Here is a 24643-nt window from a genome sequence, read left to right on the forward strand (position 1 = left end):
TGGACGTTTTGGTCCCCAACAAAATTTAATTATGTAATTAGTCCTCAACTTTTGTAAACGTCCGTCATTTTAGTCCTTCTGTTAGTTTCCTCCATGAAATTTTAACGGTGGAGTCCAACGTGTCATGTTAAGGTGTTGAGTCAGCTGTTAAACGCCACGTGGGATGAAAGACAAAATAGTCCCTAGAAATACAACTACAAATTTGTTCTTGTATGATGCCCTAAATCCTAAAACAATGGTGTGAAGGTCATAATCATCCTCGTGTGCTACTCTGAAAACGTGTAACCATGGCAAGTGGAAAGAATTCAGCAAGTTTTTATCGTCAACGAGTTATTAGAGGTAGCGGAGATGGTAGTGCTAGCAGTGCTTCAGGTGGCCCCAAATTTGGAATTGCAAGAGGGGAGAATCCAAGATGCCACTGTGGAGCTTATGCCATTGTTGTGGAATTTGGAACAGATAAGAACCCAAGAAGACCTTTCTTTGGTTGTCCTTATTATAGGGTAAGAAACATTGGGTATGGTATCTTCTTTATGCATTGTAAAATTCATGGGTTAACTCTGATTTTGTGCATTTTCCCCTTCAATGTAGGAGAATCTTTCACACTGTGAATTTTTTATATGGTTTGACAAAGTTTTTTCCCATGAAATGCAAGATAACCAGCATAATGTTGTACTGGAAGAGAGGGTGAAGAAGTTGAAAGATTTGGTAGATGAATTAGAGAAGAAGACTAAGAATATAAGTAAAAGGAGGGAGTGGAGCAGTCATTGGAAAAATGTGTTCTTTTTCATGCTAGGTTTTTTGGTTTGTATTTTTTTAGGAAAGATATAGTTAGGTAGTAAAAGAAGGGAATTAAGTGCTTATTATGTATGGATATATTGTAATTGAATAATTGATCAAAGTGTAATTGCTAATATTATAGTCTGTCAGAATTGTGTAATGAAATTTCCTTTGCCAAATATTAGAATCATATGCATTCACAAAACTAATGTTTCAAAAACTTGATTTAATACAAATCACATCACTCATAATTATCATAATAGTCTAATAACCATAATTTCGTATATTTGAAATCAAACATCAAAGTTCTGAATATTCCAACAAAAAACTTACTCCTAGCTAGTTTATATCTGTTGCTAGCATCAAAGATACATTCCAAAAGCATAGCTCAAAGTTGCATAAATGCACTACATAACCATAATCTGTTACAAAAGGGTCTTAATAAACTAAACAACATAACTACAATCAGCATGATATCATAGAGCAATATCATTTCTTCTTTTGGAGGTTGAGTCCTGGTGTAGGCATGAACTTGAATACTCTGGCAACAGTTCCAGAGCTTGTAACAGCAACTGTTTCTGGAGAGATTATTGGTATCTGATTCGGATGGAGTGACCTAGGCACTAGAGCAAATGGGGCTGTAGGTGGAGGAGTTAAAGTTGGTGGAGGTAAAGGTCTTAGAGCCGAAACAAGCTTCATAGGAGGTGTTGGGGCAGTGACCGGAGCTACATGAGGTCTCAGAATTTGTTGTTTGGGTCTTGGAGGCCTAAAACTTGTTGTTGATGCAACTTGGTTGGATGAGTTAGTAGTTTGCTCCTAACACAAGACGAAGTAACAAGACAAGTAAGTACATGAATGGCATACAAAGCATCGAATATAATCCAATTTAGAAAGGTACCTGTGGCTGTGGTTGAGGGGCTGATAGGGTTACTTGTACTTCTTCCTGTGACCCTGCTGCAATGGTGGATCCATTTCCATTACCCTTTTTTTACCTTTATTCTTTGGTGGGGGTTTAGGCCTTGGTGGTCCCTTGCATGTTTTTGCATTGTGGCCAGATTCGCCACATTTTTTACAGGTAACCTTGAATGTTCGTCGTCCTTTTGTTCCATCACGCGCATCTTCAACAGGGTCCGCCTTCCTTTTTTTCTTCGTGGGGCGGCCTGCAGGTCTCCTAATGATGGGTGGCTCTGGAGATAGTAGTCCAGTCTTTACCCAATACTCTTCTGAGTTGACAGGTTTCATGACATGCTCATAGGTTGCTCTAAATGCATCCATCTTCAGCCAATGATGCACATATAGTTCAGGCCTATCACACCTCTTTTGAATAGCTGCTAATGCATGAACGCATGGTATTCCTACAAAAGAATTAACTAGCGTTGACTTCAATACAGCAGAATGCATATCTTAAACTCATGTAAGTCAAACACAACATGTTATGACTACCTGTCAGTTGCCACATATTGCAGGTATAAGTATGCCTTCCAAGATTAACACCAACCTTCTTTGAATGTGTCTGCACCTCAAACACGTTACGATCATTGTCACCAGTCCATTGAGCCGTCCAGAATTTAGTATCCTTCATAAGGTCCTCCAATTTCCTTTGCTGAACTGGTGCCAGTACTCCAGTGTAGGTGCTTAGAATCTTCTTGTGTTTTTCCATTCTCCTCATCAAGTAACAACGAAGCTCCTCCAACATGGTGAGAATAGGCTTTCTCCTATAGTGGTTAATTTTGGCATTCCAGACCTCACTCATGTTGTTGGTCACGTTGTCAAGTTTTGGCCAATGACTAAAATAAGATTTGGTCCAGCAAGAGGGTTGAAACTTTGCAAGATATGCCCATGCTTCTTCGTTCATCCTCTTTAGCCTCTGCATATGATGTTGGAACTCTACATCTATACTACTCTTTGCACATGTCCACACCATATTTTTTAGTTGTTTGTCCTTGAACCTCCCAATAAAATTCTTCCAAATGTGTCTTACACAATTCCTGTGGTGTGCATTCGGCATCACCTCATGCAAAGCAGGCAGTAAACCCTGAAGAAGGCATCAAAATGAACAAACACATATACAGACTTTTTTAATAAAATCATAGATCAGACAGTAAGATCCCCAAAAAATTTATTTATCAGACAAATAAGCCCCTAAGTAAATTATTTATCAGACAGATTGGTCCTTAGTAATATAATTTGACATTCATCTAGACCCTTTCATCCACCCGAAACCTTATTAGAACACTATTTCATATTAACTTCACCTCAATTCAATTCAAATATAATGACATCAATTTAAATTTAATTACTACAAATAGTACAATTCAAATAAAAGACAAGAGCATAAGAGACTTATAATCAATTACACTAATTCAAATGTCACGCATTCCACTAATAATATCTGCCAATAATATCACATGAACAGTAACATGCTTTTTATATAACATGAATAGTAACATGCTATTATACATGCTCTTTATATAACATGAACAGTAACATGCTATTATAACATGAATAGTAACATGCTATTATATTATGCAACAATAGACATGATATTATTTGGTGAAGAAGTAACATGCTCTTTATATATGCCAATAATATCACATGAATAGAAACACACTTTTTTGTATGGCACGCTTCCTCATCCAATAAATATGCAACAATATAAAGATTAGCTTGAGACATGACTATATATACGTAGAAAACAAAGTGGAAAAGTTAATTTACGACCAAATTTCAGTTTAACTTGTGACATTGAAATAAAAGAAGCAGTATTAATTACTAACCAACCAGATTTTATGATAGAAGAGAAAATACAAGTAAGCGTTAACATTCACAAATATAATCACAGTAAGCATGAACAACAATTATAACAATTCTATGCAACTATTATAACAACAATTCAATTCAAATGCAACCACACCAACCCTAATTTAATCACAGCAAGTAAAATAAAGTCAAATACAATCAGTGCAATGGTCATTTACCTTCTGTTGATCCGAGATAAAATTCCATTCTTCTGTTGAGCAGTTACCAATATCCTCTTGAAGAAGTTTTAAAAACCACTTCCAACTTTGTTTTGTTTCACTGTCAACTACCGCATAGGCAATCACATAGAAGTGATTGTTTACATCTTGAGCTACAGCAGACAACAATTGCCCCCCATAATATCCTTTCAAGTGACATCCATCCAACCCAATCAGTGGTCTACAACCAGCCTTAAACCCCCTTTTACACCCCTCTAGACAAATATACAGTTTGCTAAACAATGGCGGTGAACCAGGAATTGTGGGGGTTGTTTCCAGCAATGCAGTGCTGCTAGGATTGCTTCTGTGTATTTCAGTGAGATAATCTCTCAACTTTCCATACTGAGCCCTCTCATTCCCAACATACCTTTCCCTAGCAACCCTTAAAGCTCTATAAATCATCTTGTCACTGCACACCACATTAAAGTCTATCTTAATATGATCAAAAGCTTCGCCATGAGTCATGTGAGGTTGGGTCAATAACCTCTTCTCTAATTTATCAGCCACCCATTTCTGATCAGCCATGTTAGACCCGAATTCCCTAGGACAAGTATGTTTAGGCTCATACGTCTTAATCTGGTAGCACCCTCTAGCACTATTCCAAGCACAATAAATCAGCCAGGGACATTCATTATCATCACTGCTAGGGACAATAGCAGTTCCATTCTCTCCAGAATTATCCACTTCTGCAGCATCAGTCTCTTTCCTTTTAGCCTTACATTTAGCCTTGAACTTTGCCTTTGCAATCATAACCTTCTCTTCCCCACTTGCACACTTGCATCTAACTCTTCTATTATCATTTTTAACATAAAAAATTCTCCTTCCTTCAGCAATAGTATAGTCCTTTAAGGCATGCTTGAATTGATCCAATGTGGCAAACTCCATGTTCAATTGGAGTTGAACATCACCAAAGTCTGCTTCCTCATTGAATTGGGGCCAATCAAAATCATCTCCCTCATTGTCTGATGATTGAGGTATATCAAACCCCTCTGACTCAAATCCTAAACCATCAGACTCATCACTAAAGATGTCATCCCCTTCCTCTGCTATACCCGGTCCAACACCAAATTCTGACCCACCAGCAGTAGGACTAGGCCTAGCAGTAGGAGTAGACCCATTAGTAGGAGTAGGCCCAACAGTTATATTGGGCCCATATTTGTCATTGGGCCTAGTAGTCTGTTTAGGCCCACCTTTCTTCCTTGCATTATCCCTTTTTTCAACAACCATCTTTCTTGCATTATCCTTTTTTCCAACAGCTTTCTTCTTACCCTTCTTATCTCTTTTGCCACATTTTCTCTTTGTTTTCTTCATGAGTTCTTCATCTTCAAAGCTATTATAGCTATCATCGGTGTCATCCTCAAATCCTGGAGGTGGGGGTTTATACGCCTCGTCTTCAGCACTTTCATAGCTATCATAGCTATCATTGTCAGAAATTAGTTCATCAGACAAGACCTCGGCCTCACTATGCTCATCAGTATCATCGCTATCCTCAAAATCAACATCTTTCATAATTGGATGATTAAAGAACAAACACAATTCATCTGTCTCTCTATCCTCCCTCTTTTTGTCACACATCTCTCTGATTTCCTTGTCTCCATATATAGGATGTAGGCCTGCTTCATAACTAGGAGCTGTTGGATCATACCAATACATCTTTTTGTATGCATGGTAGCCAAGTACTTCAAAAATTTTCTTCAAATCAAAATAATTCACTAAATCAAGATCCAAAGGAGGAAATCTCTTTACATTCCCATTAATGTAAAGTAGTTCACCCTTGTTATCTTTGACAAAACTCCCCCCATGTTGAAAGACAGGGATAACCCAATCAGTCATCTGCAATCCATAAACATGGAATAAAATGTCAAAATCAGAACACAAACTTATACAGAGCAATTTCATATTAAACAACAACTGCTCAAACTTTGATTTCCTAATTGTGATAACTAGATTAATTAATGTATAAAGTATATTTACCACAAAATATTGAATCTTTTTAATGTTAAACTCATATATGCATGCATTACGTCACTTATCAGTAACTAATTTTCATAGTAATGAAGAACTTAAAAACACTTTCTTCAGTAACTAATTTCTACTGCCAGAAACAGATACACAAGGTAAACACATTCGAACAATTGCAATGATGATCAACTATACCATCCGCATCATAATAGAGAAAAGATATACTAACCTGACCGGTGAAGACCGATAGACCGGCAAAACCTTCTTCTACAATAACTTCGTTTGGTACAAAGTCTTGAGTCAACAATGTCAGCGAGGTCGTCGGAAGACTGACTACCGGTTCACGTGGTGGTGGCTTTCTTTGTAAAACCTAGGGGAAGAGAGGGTGCTGGTTGTAATTTCGTTTTGGGGGGGGGGAGACAAAAATGGACCTTTAAAGCCACTCAGCTAACGAAATGACACACACCCTTGTGCCCTACTCCCAAAACGCCGCGTTTAGCATCATTCAGAATAGGGACCAATTTGTCTTGATTGAACATGTGGCACTTAACGGCTGACTCATCACCTGAACGTGACACGTTGGACTCTACCGTTAGAATTTCACGGAGGAAACTAACAGAAGGACTAAAATGACGAACGTTTACAAAAGTTGGGGACTAATTACATAATTAAATTTTGTTAGGGACCAAAACGTCCACTTCAAAATTCTTTGGGGACCAATTTGGGTAAATACTCTTAAGAATCCATTGAGATGAATTTTGAAATGGAGAGAGTGGCAAAGTGTAAAAGATAAATATTTCTTGTAAAAGTTTAGGAAGAATTTATCTTTTTAGTTGTGTTTATCTTTTTCTTTCATAAGAAAAAATAATATATTAGGAACACATAAAAGAACTATAAATTATTAAGTTGTTCGATAATTTTTTTTTAAATTTATTAATAATAAAAAGAGTTTTGTTAACTTAGAAACACATCTTATGCATACTATATTAGGAACACTCACAAATATTTTTTATATTCACTATAAGATTAATCATTATATACTATTTCCAATTTTATTGTTAACCAACCAAATAGTATTTCCGTTATGATTGTTTTTATAGCCTTTGATTGTTTTTATCTTTATATATTGTTGTTTCTTTAAAATATGTTACTGTTGTTTTAATAACCTAGTATGTTGCTGTTGTTGTTGCTTTAATAACCTAGTATGTTGCTGTTGTCTGTTGCTTTATTATGCTTTCACTACTGTGTTTTGAACTTAGTATGTTTCATAATTTGTTGCTGTTGCATAAATGCTGGAAAGTGGTTTTTTGAACAAGTTTGAATGCTGATTTTTCAATGAAATTACTGTATTTGTTTATGTTAATAATCTATATTGATTTTTTTATTTTGTATTTATAGAAATTGCACTAACCGGAGAAGATGATGATGAGTCTGGTGTGAATTCAGATTAAGCATGGTGGCTGTTTTGGTTTCCATTTAGTTTAAAGCGGCTGTTTTAGTTTTTAAAGTGTGTTTATTTTTGTTGTTTGCTAGACATGTTTAATTGTCTTTGTTTTATGTTTAATTGTTGGGACAAGTTGAATTTGTATTGAATTTGGATGTCATATACTCTTGTTATTCTAGTTATTGATGGTTTTAAACTTCATTTTATGATGATTTAATTCTGATTATTAGGTTTAAAAAATAAAAAAAATCGATCGAACCAAATCGCTGTTGGTTCGGTTCAGTTCGGTTCGGTTGTCCAGAAAACAGCAAACCGAATGGTTGGCATTGTTATAAAACCGAACAGGTCGGTTTGGTTGATTTTCAGTCCAAAACCGAACCAAATTAAACCGATTACACCCCTATAATTTACTTCCTCCATGGTGATCTAAGCAATGTCACCAACGTCTCCATCGTAGGGTGCATCTTGAGTATTGACAGCTGGAACCTGCATCCTACTTAAGTATTGGGAGATCATGCTAATTTGTTGGGACATAAGCTTGTTCTGAGCCAAAATGGCATCTAGTGTGTCCACTTCCATGACTCCTCTTTTCTGAGTAGTCCTAGTATTCACAAGGTTCCTCTCAGAAGTGTACATGTACTGGTTGTTGGCAACCATCTCAATGAGCTCGTTTGCTTCCTCAGGCATCTTCTTCATGTGTAGTAAACAACCTGTAGAGTGGTCCAGTGACATCTTGGCCATCTCAGAGAGGCCATCATAAAAGATCTCTAGCATGGTCTAATCTGAAATCATGTTGGGAGGACATCTCCTGATCAGCTGCTTGTACCTCTTCCAGGCCTCATAGAAGGATTTTCCTTCTTTCTGTCTGAAAGTATGGACTTCCACTCTATGCATACTCAGCTTCTGGGATAGAAAGAACTTAGCCAGAAATCCAGTGACCACCTTGTCCCATGTGTCCAAGCTCTCCTTAGGCTAAGAATCCAGCCATAACTTTGTTCTGTCCCTTACAGCAAAAGGAAATAGCTGAGCTTGTAAACCTCGGGGTTCACTCCATTCGTCTTAACAGTATCACAAATCTGTAGGAAATCAGAGATGAACTTGTTGGGGTCCTCCTGCGGGAGTCCATGAAACTGACAGTTTTGTTGCACCAAAGTGAACAGTTGAGGCTTGAGCTCAAAATTGTTGGCACCAATGGCAGGTACTGATATACTGCGCATGTAGAAGTCAACAGTATGTGCAGCGTATGAGCCAAGCACTTTCTTGGTGTGCTCCTCAGCGTTTGGATTTCCTCCAGCCATAGTGGTATCTTTTTCTTCCTTCTCAAAAGTTTTCGTGAGATTCTCACTGGCTTTAAAGCTCTAGCTTCTTGCAAATGAAGCGTGGAACCTTATTGAACCTGGTGCACCAGTTCTGAGTACGAGCCAATTCCCTCTTACTCTTAAAGCCGCAGAGAGCTCTAAGTTGGCCATCTGTTTCAAGCAAACCATATTCAAGTGAATAAGTAAAATTATAGAGAGCTAGACTTGTGACTATCATCATCAAGAAAATTTGCTTCTTGGATTATTCCGTCTGATTCTTCGTAAACGACTTGCCTTGGAGATTGTAGGGTATCCTCCTTAGCATCAACTGTAGCATCTTGGACGGAGTTTTCCTCAATTCTGGATTCCCAAGGAAGTTCAGCATCTCCTAGATCTTCAACCAACTCTTCTTCTTGAACAATGACAGCTTCTTCCATTTGTGCTAGTACGAATTCATTCTCTGTCTTGTCCACTGGAGTCTCTAGTATTTCTTTCATGCTACGCTCTTCATCGGGCTGTCCACATGGAGCTGTGGTTGATCCTTGTATATTTGAGCGCCTAGTGGCCCATTGAATTAGTGCTTGCTCCAGTTGTTGAATGGTTGTTTGAAATTTAATTACTGTTTCTTTTAGGCGATCCTCTGCTTCGCGGTTTGCCGGACTTGGACATGATACAAAGAAAAGTGGTGATGATTGGGAACGATTGGATTGGTATTGGGGTAAGGAAGGATCATATGATGGCGAATGGTGAAGAGAAGCTTGTGAGTGTGGTGGTTCGAGGTTATGTTGAAAGGATGGTTCATATGCACGGGGTGGGATTTGTTGGTAGTTACAAGGTTGTCCACCATATCTTTCAGCTGGGTATGCACGGTAGAATGGTCTTTGTCCAGGATATTCGGGTCGTCTTCTCAAGGAACTGCGAGGAAGTATGTTCTTATTATTGGTTATAAAGGTTGTAATCGAGGTTTAGAAGGTGAGAAGCAAGTAATTTAAATGACGAGTGAATTAAATGGCAATTAAAAATAAATAATAACTGTAAAACAACTTTTGGCAAGATAAGGGAAATTAGAAGTCCAACTTAGTTATCCCTCTCAACAATAATGAAAGTTGTATCTTAATTCCACTTAGTTAACCTTATGAAGCAAAGGTAAGTCAAGGGACTAATTAGTTTGACCTTCGAATCCTATTTATTTCCTAGGAAAAAGTTGGGATTATTGAAGTTCAGATCAATTAGCAAGATAACGATTATCAATTATGCTGAGTTCGATAATGTTGAGTCACTGATTTCTTAACCAAGACCAAAATGGGAAAAAGTAAATTGCTGGAATAATAAAAGTGTCCTTAGATGGGAAGCAATGGCAACTTAAATCAAAGAGAACAATCATAAACTAAAAAATACCTTAAATATCATTAATTCAAATAGAAATCTGTAACATGGAATAATTCATAATTTAAATTATAATAATCAATTCAAATATTGGAATCAAATAAATAAAAGTAAAATTGAAATAAAAGAACATTAAAACCTGGATCCAGAGTTACTCCCAAAACAAGAAGAAGTCCTAAATCCTAAGAGAGAGAGAATCTCTCTCTAAACTAAATCTAAATCATGAAAACTAGAAATTGGCGAGCTCTCTCTGAATGGATGCATTTCTCCACTTTATAACCTCTAATCTATGCTTTCTGTACTTGGATCTGGGCCAAAAAGGGCTTCAGAAATCGCTGGGGGCGTATTCTGTAAATTCTGATACGTGGCCTCTGTCACGCGTCCGCGTGGGTCACGCAGTCGCGTCATCTGGAGCTTTTCCTTTCCACGCGGTCGCGTCAGTCACGCGTCCGCGTCGTGGGTGTTCTACTCAAGGCGCGCGGTCGCGTCAGTCATGCGGCCGCGTCGCTGCTTCTTTGCTTCTGGCACGCAATCGCGTTGTCCATGCGATCGCGTGGATACCAGTTTCCTTAAAGCTCCGTTTTGTCTTCTCCTTCCATTTTTGTATGTTTTCTTTTTTCATCCTTTTAAGTCATTCAGCCTTAGGAAACCTGAAGCTACTCAACACACTAATCACGACATCGAATGGAAATAAAGGTAATTAAAATAATTAATTTTTTTAAAGCTTAGGAAACATGTTTTTCACAATATGACATAATAAGGAAGGGAAAGTAAAACCATGCAATTAATGTGAATAAGTAGGTGAAGAGTTGAATAAATCACTCTAATTAAGTACAAAAGAACTCATGAAATATGGATTTATCAGACACCAAACTTAAAATTTAAAATCAAATAAAAATAATATAGCTCAAACAAAAAAAATTTGAAATTACGGGAAAGATAAATAAGATAACAAACAAAAATTAAGAAAAATAAATAAGAAAGACTTCGAAAATCAAAAGAAAGATAATTTAAACAAAAACTAATAAAATTACCTAATCTAAGCAACAAGAGAACCGGTAGTTGTCAATCACGAACAATCCCCGGCAACGGCGCCAAAAATTTGGTGCGCAAAATTAGAACTTGTAAAACCCGCGAAGTTGGTAAGTAATTAGCCAATAAAATAATTATTAATCAAGAAATTAGAAGATGAAATTTTATAGTTTAATAGAGTAGAGAAAATTAAAATAGGAATTTTGACACCAATTTTAAAGAATTTGGCCCAAAATTGAGTCGAACGGGCCCGTATTGGGCCCAAGGCCCAAGTATAAAAGTAATGAAACTCAACCCTTCCCCATTAAAAACACAAAACACATGCTGGTAGGGGAGGGGAGCTCATCAAACCCTTGTCCCATTGATCAAAGTTTCATTTGATCATAACTTCAAATCCGGAGCTCCGATCGCCGCACCGTTTGTGGCCACGCGACCGCAGCGTCGAGCTCTACAAAGCCAAGTTCTTAATTAGATAAGAAAGTCACTTTTTAGTTTTGATTTCCTCCTTCCCCAATTTTGAAAATCCTATGGTTTGGGGTGTTAAAATTTTGTTGATTTTGATGTTTAGGATCAAGTTAACTTAGTGGATGTGCTGGATTTTGGCTCAATTCTTCCGTTGGCAAGGTGAGGAATGTTTAATCCTTGTCAAGTTAACTAAATAGTGAATCCTATGGTGATTTTAGTGTTATTTTGTGAAATTAGTTTGGATTGTGTATTTTGGAAACAAATTGGTGGTGTTGGAGACTTGGTATTAGACTCTGGGGAGCCAGAGACCCGTTTGGTGAGGCTTTGGAAACTTGGGTGTCGTGGAACGGTGACAAATTGTGACGTTCTAGGTTATACGAGAAATCAGCCAAGGTATGGTTTAGGTTTCTCATATTTAATATATAATGTCTTGTGAAAACTTAGGCTAGATGACCATAGGATAGGTGTGAATGCATGAGTATGATAATTGCCTAGCACCTTTGATGATGATTGTTGATATGGATTGAGTATTTGTTGATGATTATTGTTCATGATGAGAGTAGGGTGATAAATGATGGATTAATGATGCTTGATATGTTGATAATGATGAATATGAATAGATGATGAATTTTTGGTGATTTGTTGGTAAAATTGTGAAGTCCATGTATGAGAATTATGTAGATTTGAGGTATGGTAGGATGTGAAGACTGTGTGGCTGTGATATGGTGTGTTGGTGGGTTGTTTGTAAGCATAAAATGTTGATTGAGTTTGATTTTTGATGAAAATAAAGGTTTGAGGTTTTTGTGTAAAATGAATTTTTGTCCGAACATCGGCGAGCCATAACTCAGCTTCCGTACCCCCAAATTTTTTCAAATCTTTTTCATATGAAAATTGGATCCGTGAAGTTTACGCCGTTTGAAAAATGGATGAAAAATGTTTTAATACGAAAAAGTTTTGCGCGTCGAAAGTTTGGAGGGCAAGGCTAAAATTCTATAGCATTCAGCATTTTTCCTAATCTGCAGGTCTGGCGTACGTGACCACTACACGCAACGAGACCAACCTCTACGCGAGCAAGAAAAACATGCCCATGCGTACGCGTATGCGTGAACCCTAAAATCAGCAAAGTGAGTTTTGTGTTTTAAAATATAATTTTGAACCTCTAAACCTCTATTTTCACTCTTTTAGCCCGTATACCTCAGTTGTATGTTAAGTGGTGAGTAAAAGATAGAGAGGAGTAGTAACTTAGAGATGAAGAAAGTTTGAGAGGTGTGAATTATGAACGAGAAGTGTGTAAATGTGATTGTGGCCCCAGGAGTAGCAGTGGCGATGTCCACTTGCTCCTAGTATGAGGTAGAGAAACAGAATTATGAAAAATAACTTTAATTATGGAGTTTTGAATGAATGTATGTTTGAGACCCTGGGCAGTAGCAAGGATGGTGGTTCGTCCCGCTTGTTCCAGGTTAGTGATTGTGACGCCTAGGTAGTAGCAGCAGTAGTGGTTATTCCACTTGCTCTAGGTTTAGCTTTTAAACACCCGCCTGGGTAGTAGCCGCAGTAGTGGTTATTCCACTAGCTCTGGGTTGAGTGGGTAGTAGCAAGGGGGTTGTAGTTCAAACCCACTTGCTTCGCAATGGGTGTTTTAGTCCTTGGTTAGCTACCAGGACGTGTCGGGTTGGCTATATAACCGACATATGATATCATCAGCCATAGGACAGGCATTCATCATATGCATTTGTATGTTTTATTTGAGTGTGCATTGTCTTGGCTTGCTTAACTGTTTATTCATGTTAATTGCTAACTGTCTACTTGTTATATATGTTTTTTGTATGTGCTTGACTTGTCTGTTTTGCTTGTCTGTGTACCAAAGTTGGAGGATTAGAGGAAAGGCGAAGGATTGAGGGTTTTGATTAGGTTTTGATCAAGTTTAAAACCTTAGATGACCTACCCTACTTATGGTTTACAATTTATTACCTTTAAGTTTTATAATCTGAGTGTCGACGGTCTAGGATTACCTCTGGCTTTCTTGAGACCTTATTTATTATATATGTGGGTACCTTAACCATACTGAGAACCTCCGGTTCTCACCCCATACGATATTTTTATTTTTCAGATGCAGGTCGAGATGCACCTCGGTGAGCGTCTGAAGTTCCCTCTGCAAGTGAAGTTGGTTATCCTGGGATTGCTGTATTTTGTTTTATGCTTTGTATATATGTATATAGATTCTCCACTCTTGTATTTTGTATTTTGTCCCTCCTAGAGGTTGACTTGGAGAAACAGGTGTTTTGTCATATATTTGGGGTCACTTTTTTGGGTTATATATATATATATATATATATATATATATATATATATATATATATATATATATATATGTATGTATATGTATATATTTGCTTTGGCCGGTTCTAGCTTCGCGAGCCGAGTCAAAAGCCTTGCTTTACGTATCTTTGGAATTCTTCTCTCATATTTATCGCTTAAGCGAGTGATGCAATTTTTCTGTTTAACACTTTGCATTAACTTTTCTTCATAGGCAAAATTCCACTTCACCTATATTATATATGATTTTACTTTAGACGTCGTAATACCTCGCCACCTTAGTTTTATGACTTAAGCATAAGATTCTGTGTGGTAGGGTGTTACAGAACTCGCACAACTTTACCGGCAAATGTACCGGGTCATCTAAGTAATACCTCAAGTGAGTGAGGTTCGATCCCACGAGGATTGTCAGACTAAGCAAGCAATAGCTATCTTGTTGGACTTAGTCAGGAAAACAGTAAAAGGTGGTTGTGGTAAAAGCGCATAAACAAAATAATAACGAAAGCAGTGAAAGGTTTGGTGTGAAATCAATAATGAGAAAATAGTTAAGGTCTCGAAGATGTTTATCTTTCTGGATTGAAACTTTTTACTAACTATTTTAATAATGAGTGATACATTCTTTGGCAAACTTTAAGCGATTAAACCCTAATTCCTTAGCAATTTAATCTCCTCTGATCCTCATCAAACGCCACTTCCGTGGTCATTTAATTCGAATTAGAGGGTGAAGTTCAAAAAACTAGTTTATAGCATAAAGGCCCTAATCACCCTAGATCCCGGCTGAACAGACGTTTCCATGTTCCCAACGAGTTGTGGATTAGCCATCTAGGAGGTGTGTTCTCAAGCTATAGTTCAAAATACCTCTTCCGAGTCTCACCAGAACTCATGTAGAAAAAGGGTCATACTTCCGTTCCACCCAGTTTCATTAGATTAAGAACGAAAATACACCTTAGAATTGAATCAAATATATATTAAAATAGAAAAGTAATAATATTAATCCATAGAAATAAACAAAGCTCCTAACCTTAACCAAAGGGTTTAGTTGCTCATAACTTACAGAGAAAACAGGGTTCTTAAAAGTGCAGAAGGAAAAAGATCTGATGCTAAACCTAGGTGATCTCCTCCATTAAATACTAATCTAATAATAAATGCTAAACCTAAAAGTTATTATTTTTAATATAAAAAATTATAAAGATAAAATAAGATAAACTAATAAGTGCTAAAATTCACTTGGAGGTCCAATAGGTGTGTGCTTCGGATTGCATGCTGGCGTTCAGTGCCAGGATTGGGCGTTAAATGCCGGAGAGGGAGAGCACATTCTGACTTCACGCCTCCTGCTGGCGTTGAACGCCAGGTTGGGCGTTCAACGCCCATGGGGGAGCTTCCATCATTTTCCTTTCTTGCTCCAGACTTCTCTAAACTGCTCCGAATTTCACCTAAAATCATAAAAACATAAGAAAAACTCAAAGTAGCATTCAAAGGTGAATTTTGCACTAAAATCAAGTAAAAGTAAATAAAATCTAACTAAAAATAGTATGAAAATAACTAGAAAAGGGTATAAGATGCTCACACATCATCTTTTCAAGTTGAGCAGAGGAGGAAGGGAAAGTCTTTTCAAGTTGGGTCGGAGAAAAAGAAGGTTCTTTGTCTATCCGAATTGGAAAGCTTTGGGAAGCTTCCTCAACCCGGGCTCCTGATGTCTTGGAATTTTTTGAAGAGATATCATCATCAGAGGAAGGAACGATTTTTCCATCAACCACAATCAACTCGGGATCAATAAGAGAGAGATCCGTGTTGGGAGAAACAACCCGAAATTGAGCTTTCAAGTTTTCGGTCATTTTATCCATACCTTGGGAAATCGACTCCTCCATATCAGTATATCCTTCCTTCAATCTGGCGACCTTATTCACCAAATCCGGTTTCTCCCCGAAAACTCGAGTGTAACTCTCCTCAACCTTTTTTTTAAATCTTTCGCCATGACACAGGAGCTTTAGCATGCTTTGCCTTCTTTCGAAGCTTTAAAAGGTCAGAAATAAAACTTACCTTTTCCTTCTCCACTTCTGCTTAGATTCCCACAAAGATGCCACGCCTCAGCTTGCAAGTCCGTCAAAATTTGCTAAGTGACACCAAGGGGAGTCTCTTCAAGCTGTCTTAGTAAAAGCAGAATGAATCCTGGCCATTCTAATTCCACCTTGGGCTAAACCTTGAAGGTGATTTTTTATAGAAACACCGTCCATACTAATAAAACTGTGTGGAAGGACGTGTTTTTCACAAAAAATCACAGTATCAAACCCCTGTTCATACACACTTCCAGACTCGAAAGTCTTACATTTTTTCGATTTTGACTTGGGAAAAGGAGGAACAGGGGGAATAGTTTGAATACCAGATCCAGCAGGAGGAGTAAGAGGAGGAGGAAGAGTAGGATCGAGAAGAGTCTTAATTAAGAAAGAAGGACTCGAGTCCGACTTGGCGGGGGAGGAGAGTTCACCTGACTTACCGGCCTCTTTTAATTGAATAACTCGGGCAGCAACATTTCTTTTGGCTTGACAGACAGTTTTCAGAGCATTCAACCCATTAGTCATCCTTGCTGAAAAACCAAATATCAAAGTCGGATTACATAAGCATAATAAATACCAACAAAAATGTATCTACAAAATGCAAAGAAAGTACTACCTAGCTCGGTTTTCTTACCAGAAACTTCTTAGTATCAAGGTTAGAAGCTCGGCCCCAACACTCTTGGAACATGATGATTATACACTTCTCTACATTATCTAAATCCTCCAGGTTGTATTTTATAATTGTGGAAAACTCCTCCCAATACAGGCTAAAAAGATATGTGTCTCTCTCATTCAGAAAGAAAGGTCAAACACCCTCAATCGATCGGATCTTGAAAAAATGATTTTTGAAATCATAGAAAGAATCGTTAAAAATAGAAAAAAAAAACTTCCTTCTTTGAACAGTCCAGAAGGAAATTTAGCCCTGTTTTTTTGAACTGAATGGTTTAGTGAGTTGAAAAAGATAAAAGAAAATGTTGGAGGATAAAGGTAGGTCGAGTTCTCGACTTATTAGCTGATAAATTTTCAAAATACCCCAAGAATTAGGATGGAGTTGAAAAGGGACAACTTTACATAGATGGAGAATTTCATATTCAAAATCAGAAAAATGGAAATTCACCCTCAGCCTAGTAAAAAAGCACTCGTACATGTAAATGAAATAACATTCCGACTTGTCAAGTCAGAAAAAAATAATTCTCTCCTCGGGATTTGCAACCACAATCTCATATCTATCCTCATCCTCCCGATCTCTACACAGCCTATGTTGTCTACGAAAAATTTAAGCATACTCATTATCAATTACAGGAATAGTAGAAAACACAGTAATATCTACCCAGTCTAGGTCAGATAGAACTTTAGAGGACATGTTGAGTATTACTAAATGAGACATAAAGCTATACCTACAACACAGTAAAAGAAAATCATCACAACAAGTCAGAAAGCCAGGTATAACAACACATACATTCAAGCAAGCCCACAAGAGGTCGGACCATATTCAACAACATAAAAGAACCCCATAATTCTTAAAGCTTCTTGCAAATCAAGCAATCAAACCACATTATTAGAGTTTGAAATGATGTCATTCTTAGAGGTAAAAACGGCACCATTTGGTGGCACAGAACAAAGCTCTACACATAATACACAAATTCATATCAAAAGAATAATTTTCAAAGAAAAGAACGCAAAAGTTCAAAATGCAGAAGCTCAGAAATGAAGATATAATTTTAGAAGAACATCAATAAAGTTCAACAAGAAACCATTTTTTCACATAAACATCACACACAACCATATCCAGAAGCACATTATTCAGCAAAGAATATGGGTACGAAAAACAAAACAAGAAAGGCAAGACCAACCTTGATTGAATGCAAAATGAAGGAGTGCATGTAGCAGCAAATACACAAACGTTCCAAACCTCTCAAGAAAATACGAGCAAAAATTCAAAGTAGAATTTCAAGATGGATAAATCTTGAAAGCGAAAAGGGGTTACAACAAAGAAAATGAAAAGCTTTAAGAGAGAATGAAGTTAAAACATTTCAGAAGAAGCAAAAAGAAGAAAGAAAAAAGGAGTTGAATATTTATAAGACTTCAGGGATAGAATGATAAATTCATTCCCCCTCATTTATGACGTACACGATTACCCAAGTAACCATAAGAAACCGTGCAAATGATTATGAAAAGATGCAACATTTCAGATTCATAAAAAAATACGTTGAGTATCCGACCTAACTCTTCGAAACAGGATATATACCTGACATGCTAAACCGACTCTACAAAAGACCAGCTCGACCTATAAATGCTTGAGTTTGACCTAATGAAACTCGGTCTCAAGTAGAGACACTGTTTATACCCTTGTCCAAAACAAAGTTAGGTCCAAAGTGAGCAAAGCCCAATCTACGTATAAGAGTTTCATCCGCACCTACCCGACCTTATGGAGGTCGGGCTCGATGACGCGAACCTTGGTCCTATCTACTTGAAATAAGAAACTAACTCCTACAATCTTTCCCCTTCATCTAGAAGGGAGATCTCAACAACCTCCCTAACAGAAGAAAACAGTTATCTACTATCAAAGGTGGAACTACTCTAAAAAGGTGATTATTGACTCTGCCTCTTGTACTATAAATATACTGACACCCACATGTATACTTCAAATCCAATCTACTAAAAACCTGCCTAAAACTCATGATAACTTAAGCATCAGAGTCTCTTGCAGGTACTACCCCCACCTCCTCATAAGGAACTCGGACGACGGCACCTCGATACCAGTAGAAGTCGGACGCTGCCTCAAAGGGAGTCTAGATCTCACATCCAAACAAAAAAATAACCCAATTTCAAGCAACCCTCAAAACAATAGTAATCTTCCAAAATATCACCTAATAATATTGTAAGATCAAATTCCTTAAAAGACTAATTATGAGTTCAAACAACACAGAAAATAGACAATAAAATTAGATGCTATTTTATATGATATGTAAGATTAAGAGTTTCATAATGAACTATATATATACTTTTGATTAGCATTTATATTTCACATAAGCTACATTATTGTTCTGAGGGTTACTTGAAAATGTAGGTCGATCTCGGATGAGATCTTCTGTACTGGTCAGAGCTGACGTGTCCAGCTAGTGGGTGGTGGCCGGAGCTGTCGCGTCCGACTTGTTGGACGGGCTACGCTGCTGATCCTTTGTCACTGGAGGGTGGTGGTACCTGCAAGGAACACCGATGCTTAAGTTAGCAAGGGTATTAAGCAGGTATTGTGTAGAATCAGAGTATGAGTTATACCTGCGTGCTCCAGTGTATTTATAATAGTGTGGAGTGACCTTTCTGGAGATAAGATAGTTATCTTATCTTATTTTATCTTTGAATGAGGTCATCTTATCTTCAAGGGAACCGCTCTTATCTCTGTAGGCTTGGGCTGCCTTTGGATTTGGGTCGTGTTCCTCTGTTTGGGCCCTATTTGGGCTTTTCCTGATGATTTGGCCAAGCTCTTTGAGAAGAGGTCGGATAGTCCTGACCTGAAGAGATCGGTCGACTTGTCGTTAAACATCCCAGGTCAGACAGCTCGACCCAGGGTATGAACAGTACCCTTGCTCGAGCGTGGTCTTCCTTTTGAGGTCGAGTCCTTAGTTTTAGGACCTCGATCCTTCTCTGGTGAAGCCGAACTCAAGCATTTGTCGACATCTTTTGTGTAGAGACCTCTTCTGAATACGGAGCATTTCTTCTTTTTCTTTGATTTCAAAAACAGGTGTTCCCTGTCTTGGGAACATGCAAGGGTTTTTAAGGCCCCATTAATTTCTTAACGTTCCGTTTCTTTGTCTCCTGCTTTCTCGTTTTATTTTTGAATTGCATCAAAACTTTTCTCTTTTTTGTTTCTCTTCACTGTTGCTCACTGTAACTTCCCCCTTTCTCTCTTATTCTTCCGTTTCGTTTGTATTTCCTTGTTCCTCTGGGATTTTCGTTTTCGTGTTTTCACGCTTCTTTCTGTGACACCATTGGTGATTGTTGGTGCTTTTGCTCGAAGGCAATTCCGGATTCCGCCTCTCCGTCTTCAATTTCTTCGGAGCTTTCTCCTTTTTCAGGTTGGTTCTTCTTTCCGTTTCTTTACTTCTTTCGTCGTTCTTCCCTTGTGCTTGCATTGTTCTTATTTCTTGGTAAAGTTTTGATTTTGCTTGAGTATATGTTGGAAAGCTTGAACCTTTTCGTATTCTTATACTTGTTTGTCACTGTGATGTATTTTTTCTGGCTTTCTTTCGACCTTATGTGTACTCTTGGCGTTTTTCCTGATAGTTGAAGCTTTTTAGGACTTTGCATGTTGTTGCCTGTTTCTGTATTTTTTGATTTTGTAGCTTTTTGGGATAATGACTTGTTTGATTCTGAAGAAAGGTTGCGTCTTTGATGATTTTCACTTGGCATGTTTTTGTTTCTTGGTAGTTCCTTTTGCTGATAGACTGAAACTGTAGTTTTTGAGGTGGCTATTGATGACTTATTTGGTTTGTAATTTTCTTCTCGGAGTGTTGATTGAAAGAAGGTTTTTCTTGCAGGGATAACTTTGATGATTTCCTTAAGTCCTTGCTCTGTCGCTCTGTTATTGCCTCCAAAGGATGCCCCTGGACCAGTGGGTTGTGTCCTAGGATTTCCTTTTGTCATGTGTGCCCTAGATCGAGTTATATCTGTTTTGTCTGAGCTGTTTTCTTTGTTGTGCCTGAGCTGTTTATTTAGTAATTCCTCTCTCTTTTCTTTGCTGTAGGATTAGTTGACCATGTCTTCTCGCAAAAATATTGTTGAGACCTCCTCCAAAGTCCCCGAGGGCATGTCTAATTGGCTGGACTCCCTTGTCTTGATGTGCGTCTCTATAGTTAATTCTGAATTCTGTGCAGAGCTTAGAAAATATCACCGACTCTGTAAGAATAGAGATCAGGAAAAGAACTATGAATTGGTAGCGCCTGATTCTGAGGAGAGGGTTTGCTTTCCTGCTCTGAGCCAGGGGGAATGCCCTTTCTATTATGCTTATGACTATTTTTTCAGCCAGTTGAATATTACTTTTCCTTTCACTTCCTTCGAGACCGACTTGTTGTGGTTGTGTAACGTAGCTCCATCCCAACTCCATCCGAACTCCTGGGGTTTTATCAAGATTTTTCAATTTCTTTGCCAAGAGCTGGACGTCACACATTCTCAAACTCTCTTTTTTTATCTTTTTGTTTTGACTAAGCCCGGGATTTCCTCGAAAAAGAAAGCCTCTTGGATTTTCTTTAGATCTGCCCAGGGACATAAAGTTTTTGCTATGTATGATGAGTCCTTTAGGGACTTCAAGAATTACTTTTTTAAGGTCCGAGCTGTTGAGGGAGCTCGACCGTTTTTCTTGGAAGCAAATAATGAACCTGCCTTCCCCTTGTGTTGGCAAAAGAATGTGGTAGTGTCTCGATACACGTGGGAGATGCTTGACAAGGTCGAGCAGGCTTTTGTAAATGTCTTGGAGGATATTTGGGGAGAACCTCCCCATCTTGATACCAAGAAGTTTTTGGGAGATCCATCCCTTATCCGAACTGTGCTGGGTATTGATCAATATATTTTGCTCTATTTTTACTTTGCTTCCTTTTTTTCCACTTTGTAACCCGCTTCTATGGTTGATTTTGTTTTTCAGAGATGGCCAAGAATAATGAATCTATGAAAGCCTTTAAAAAGGCGAGAAAGGCTACTGCGGCCCAAAATATTTCGGCCAAAGTGGCTGGAGAAGGGTCTTCCCAGGTTCCTCTTAAACAGCCTGAGCCGAGCTCTCCTAGACCAAGGAGGATGATTCCTACCCCTCGGGTCCATGTGCTTGATCCTCCCCAGGCTTCTGCTGCTGTCTCTTCTCCTACGGCCATTCCTCCTTCAAAAAGACCTCGGACTGTTGAGCCCTTCAATCTAGATGCTCCTGACTTTGACGCTGTTGGGTTTGTCGACCAGCAGATCGGTCCCTATGGTGTCATTCCTACTGACGATGTTTCTCTTCTTCGTAATTTGGATTTCATTACTCGGAGCAGCATCAAGATGGCACATATGGGGACAGCTCTGAATCGAACCGCCCAAGATCTTCCTATCTATGCAACGAAGTCCTTTATAGAGGAGGCCAAATCAGAGTTTGACCGGATTAAGGGTTTGAAGGAGGAGCTCGAGGTGAAAGTGACTAGGTTGGAGAAAGAGTTGGAGGGTGAAAAGACTAGAGCTATTGCTTTGGCGGCCTCTGCAAAGTTGGCTGAGGATACGGCGTTGAAGCATAAGGAGAGCTATGTCACCACTTATAAGGAGATGATGGATCTCAGGGAGAGTTTGGAGTCTGTCCGAGCTGATTATGCCGAACTTTAAGGTCATCTTATAGGCAGTGTTAATGCTGCTTATGAGAATTTGAAGGAGCAGGTTCGAGTTCTTGCGCCCGAGCTTGACCTTACTCTCTTCAGCTTGGACAACATTGTGAAGGATGGTAAAATCGTCCCTAATGACCCTGATGATGATGACAATGTCGGCCCTCCTGCTGTAACCTCTGCCAAAACCTCTGTTATTCTGCCCTCCTCTACTTCAGCTGAAGTCGGTCGGGCGGAGTCTGATCCAGACGTTCAGATTCTGAACCGGGATGATGGGACAATAGATGCGGTGCCTCTTCAGACTCGTCCTCCTTCACCCCGGGATGCTGCAACTGGTAACTCTTTGGATCCTCTATAATTATTTCTTGGTGTTTTTGTGTATAGCCCAGCTTGTGGGCTTCAAACTCTTTTTATTTTATAGTTTTTATGGTTCTGACTTCTGAATATTTTTTAGTTGCTTTTTTAGCAACTTTATTTTGAAAAATCAAAGGTTAAGCCTTTTGAGGTCGACTTCAGGTGGCCTTTTAGGTCTTGTTTATTATGGCAACTTTGCTCCTGCTTGTTTATTGCTTTGCTTAATATTTTTTCACGCATCTTCAGGTTGTTGGAATCTTGTTGTCTGACTTCTTTTGATTGCTTTTGTGCTTTCATACTTGTAGCTTGATTCTTTTGATGTCGTGGATTTCTGGGTCCAACTTGCATGCCTTCTGTCGGCCAACTTCTTCATCTCGGCCGGAAGTTATTTCTAGTAATCCATTTTATTTGGGCCTTATTAGGTCTTTTTCTATGGATTTACCTTTTTTATAACCTTTGGCATCTTGGTCGGGCCGACTTCATTATATTGGTCTTTTCTGAGTTATTTCTAGTAATCCATTTATTTAGATCTTTGTTAGGTCTCTTCTTATGGATTACTTTTTTATAACTTCTTGTAGTTGGTTGGAGGCCGACTTGATCATGTCGGTCCTTTCTAAGTTATTTCGAGTAATCCATTTATTTGGACTTTTGTTAAGTCTTTTCTTTATGGATTACTTTTTATAACTTGTGTGATTTTGTTGGGACGACTTCATCATGTCGGTCCCTTCTAAGTTATTTCTAGTAATCCATTTATTTGGACTTTGTTAAGTCTCTTCTTTATGGATTACTTTTTATAACTTGTGTGATTTCGTTGGGACGACTTCATCAAGTTGGTCCCTTCTAAGTTATTTCTAGTAATCCTCTTTTTTAGGGCTGGCCAGGCCTCTTTCATAGGGATTTACTTTTTATAACTTTTGTCATAGTTGACTGGTCTGACTTCTTTATGTCGGTCCTTCTTTTAAGTTATTTTTAGCAATCCATTTTTATTAAGACCTCGTCAGGTCCTTTCCTATGGATCACTTTTGATAACTTCTTGCATTTAATCTGTTTTGTCGCTTTTCATCTTTGCCGATTTCGTAGAAATTGAGTTCGATCCTCACTTTGTCGACCTTTGATGAATTCAATTTTCATCTTTGTTGGTCTTTGTCGTGATCGGGCAGTGAATTTGATTTTCACTTTTGCCGATCTGTAGCTTTATAATCGGGCGATGAAATTTTGCGTTTCTGATTAATGCGTCTTGATAAAGGATTTGTAGAAAGTCTGAAAAACTTTATTTAAAATAGAAAATATGTAAATATATACATGTAGGAGTTTTACCCCTCTAAGTTAGGTATTTTATGGATCTTGGCTTGGTACCTCGTTAAAAGACCTTTTTTAAGGAAAAAGAGTGCACCTCATCCTAAGATCTTTATTACCTCCTAACTGTAGTACCTCCTTAAGTTGCAGGCGTGCCATGACCTTGGGAGCTCTCGCCCTTCGAGTTTGGATAGCTTGTAGTGGCCTCTTCCGAGTACTTCTGTGACTCGGTAGGGTCCCTTCCAGTTTGCTGCCAGCTTTCCTTTTCCGGGTCGAGTTGTTCCGATATCATTTCGGATTAGGACGAGGTCGTTCTTGGCAAAACTTCATGGCACCACCTTTTGGTTGTATCTTGAAGCCATTCGACGTTTTAACGCATCTTCCCTTATCCGAGCTCTTTCTCGGATTTCTGGAAGTAGGTCAAGTTCTTCCATCTGAAGTTGGGAATTGGCCTCTTCACTGTAGTGGATCACTCTGGCGATCCTTTTTCGACCTCCACCGGGATCATTGCCTCCATTCCATAAGCTAATCGAAAAGATGATTCCTTTGTGGTGGAGTGTGGAGTTGTCCGATATGCCCATAGGACTTGTGGGAGCCCTTCAGCCCCGGCTAATATGACTTTGTTAGCAGCTTCTGCTTGTCCATTGGCCTGGGGGTGTTCTACGGATGTAAATTGGTATTTTATGTTTAGATCAGCCACCAATTTTCTGAAGCCTGCATCTGTAAATTGAGTGCCATTGTCTGTGGTGATGGAGTATAGAACCCCAAACCTTGTGACAATGTTTCTATACAGAAACTTTCGACTTTTTTGAGCAGTGGCGTTAGCTAGAGGTTCTGCCTCAATCCATTTTGTGAAATAGTCTACTCCCACAATGAGAAATTTGACTTGTCCGGATCCTTGAGG

At 38.4% G+C, this 24643-nt stretch overlaps 1 protein-coding gene across 1 annotated transcript; it reads right to left on the reverse strand.

Annotated features, from left to right (window-relative positions):
* LOC107632895 lies at positions 1091-6162 on the reverse strand. The gene is made up of 6 exons (XM_021118657.1): positions 5986-6162; positions 5038-5627; positions 3756-5004; positions 2221-2812; positions 1676-2147; positions 1091-1593 (listed from the first exon to the last, which is right to left on the reverse strand). The coding sequence occupies exons 2-5, from the start codon at positions 5625-5627 to the stop codon at positions 1705-1707; spliced, it is 2874 nt and encodes a 957-aa protein (XP_020974316.1). The 5' UTR covers positions 5986-6162; the 3' UTR covers positions 1091-1593; positions 1676-1704.

The sequence above is a fragment of the Arachis ipaensis genome, chromosome B03, assembly GCF_000816755.2.
Source record: "Arachis ipaensis cultivar K30076 chromosome B03, Araip1.1, whole genome shotgun sequence".
In the NCBI taxonomy this organism is placed as follows: domain Eukaryota; kingdom Viridiplantae; phylum Streptophyta; class Magnoliopsida; order Fabales; family Fabaceae; genus Arachis; species Arachis ipaensis.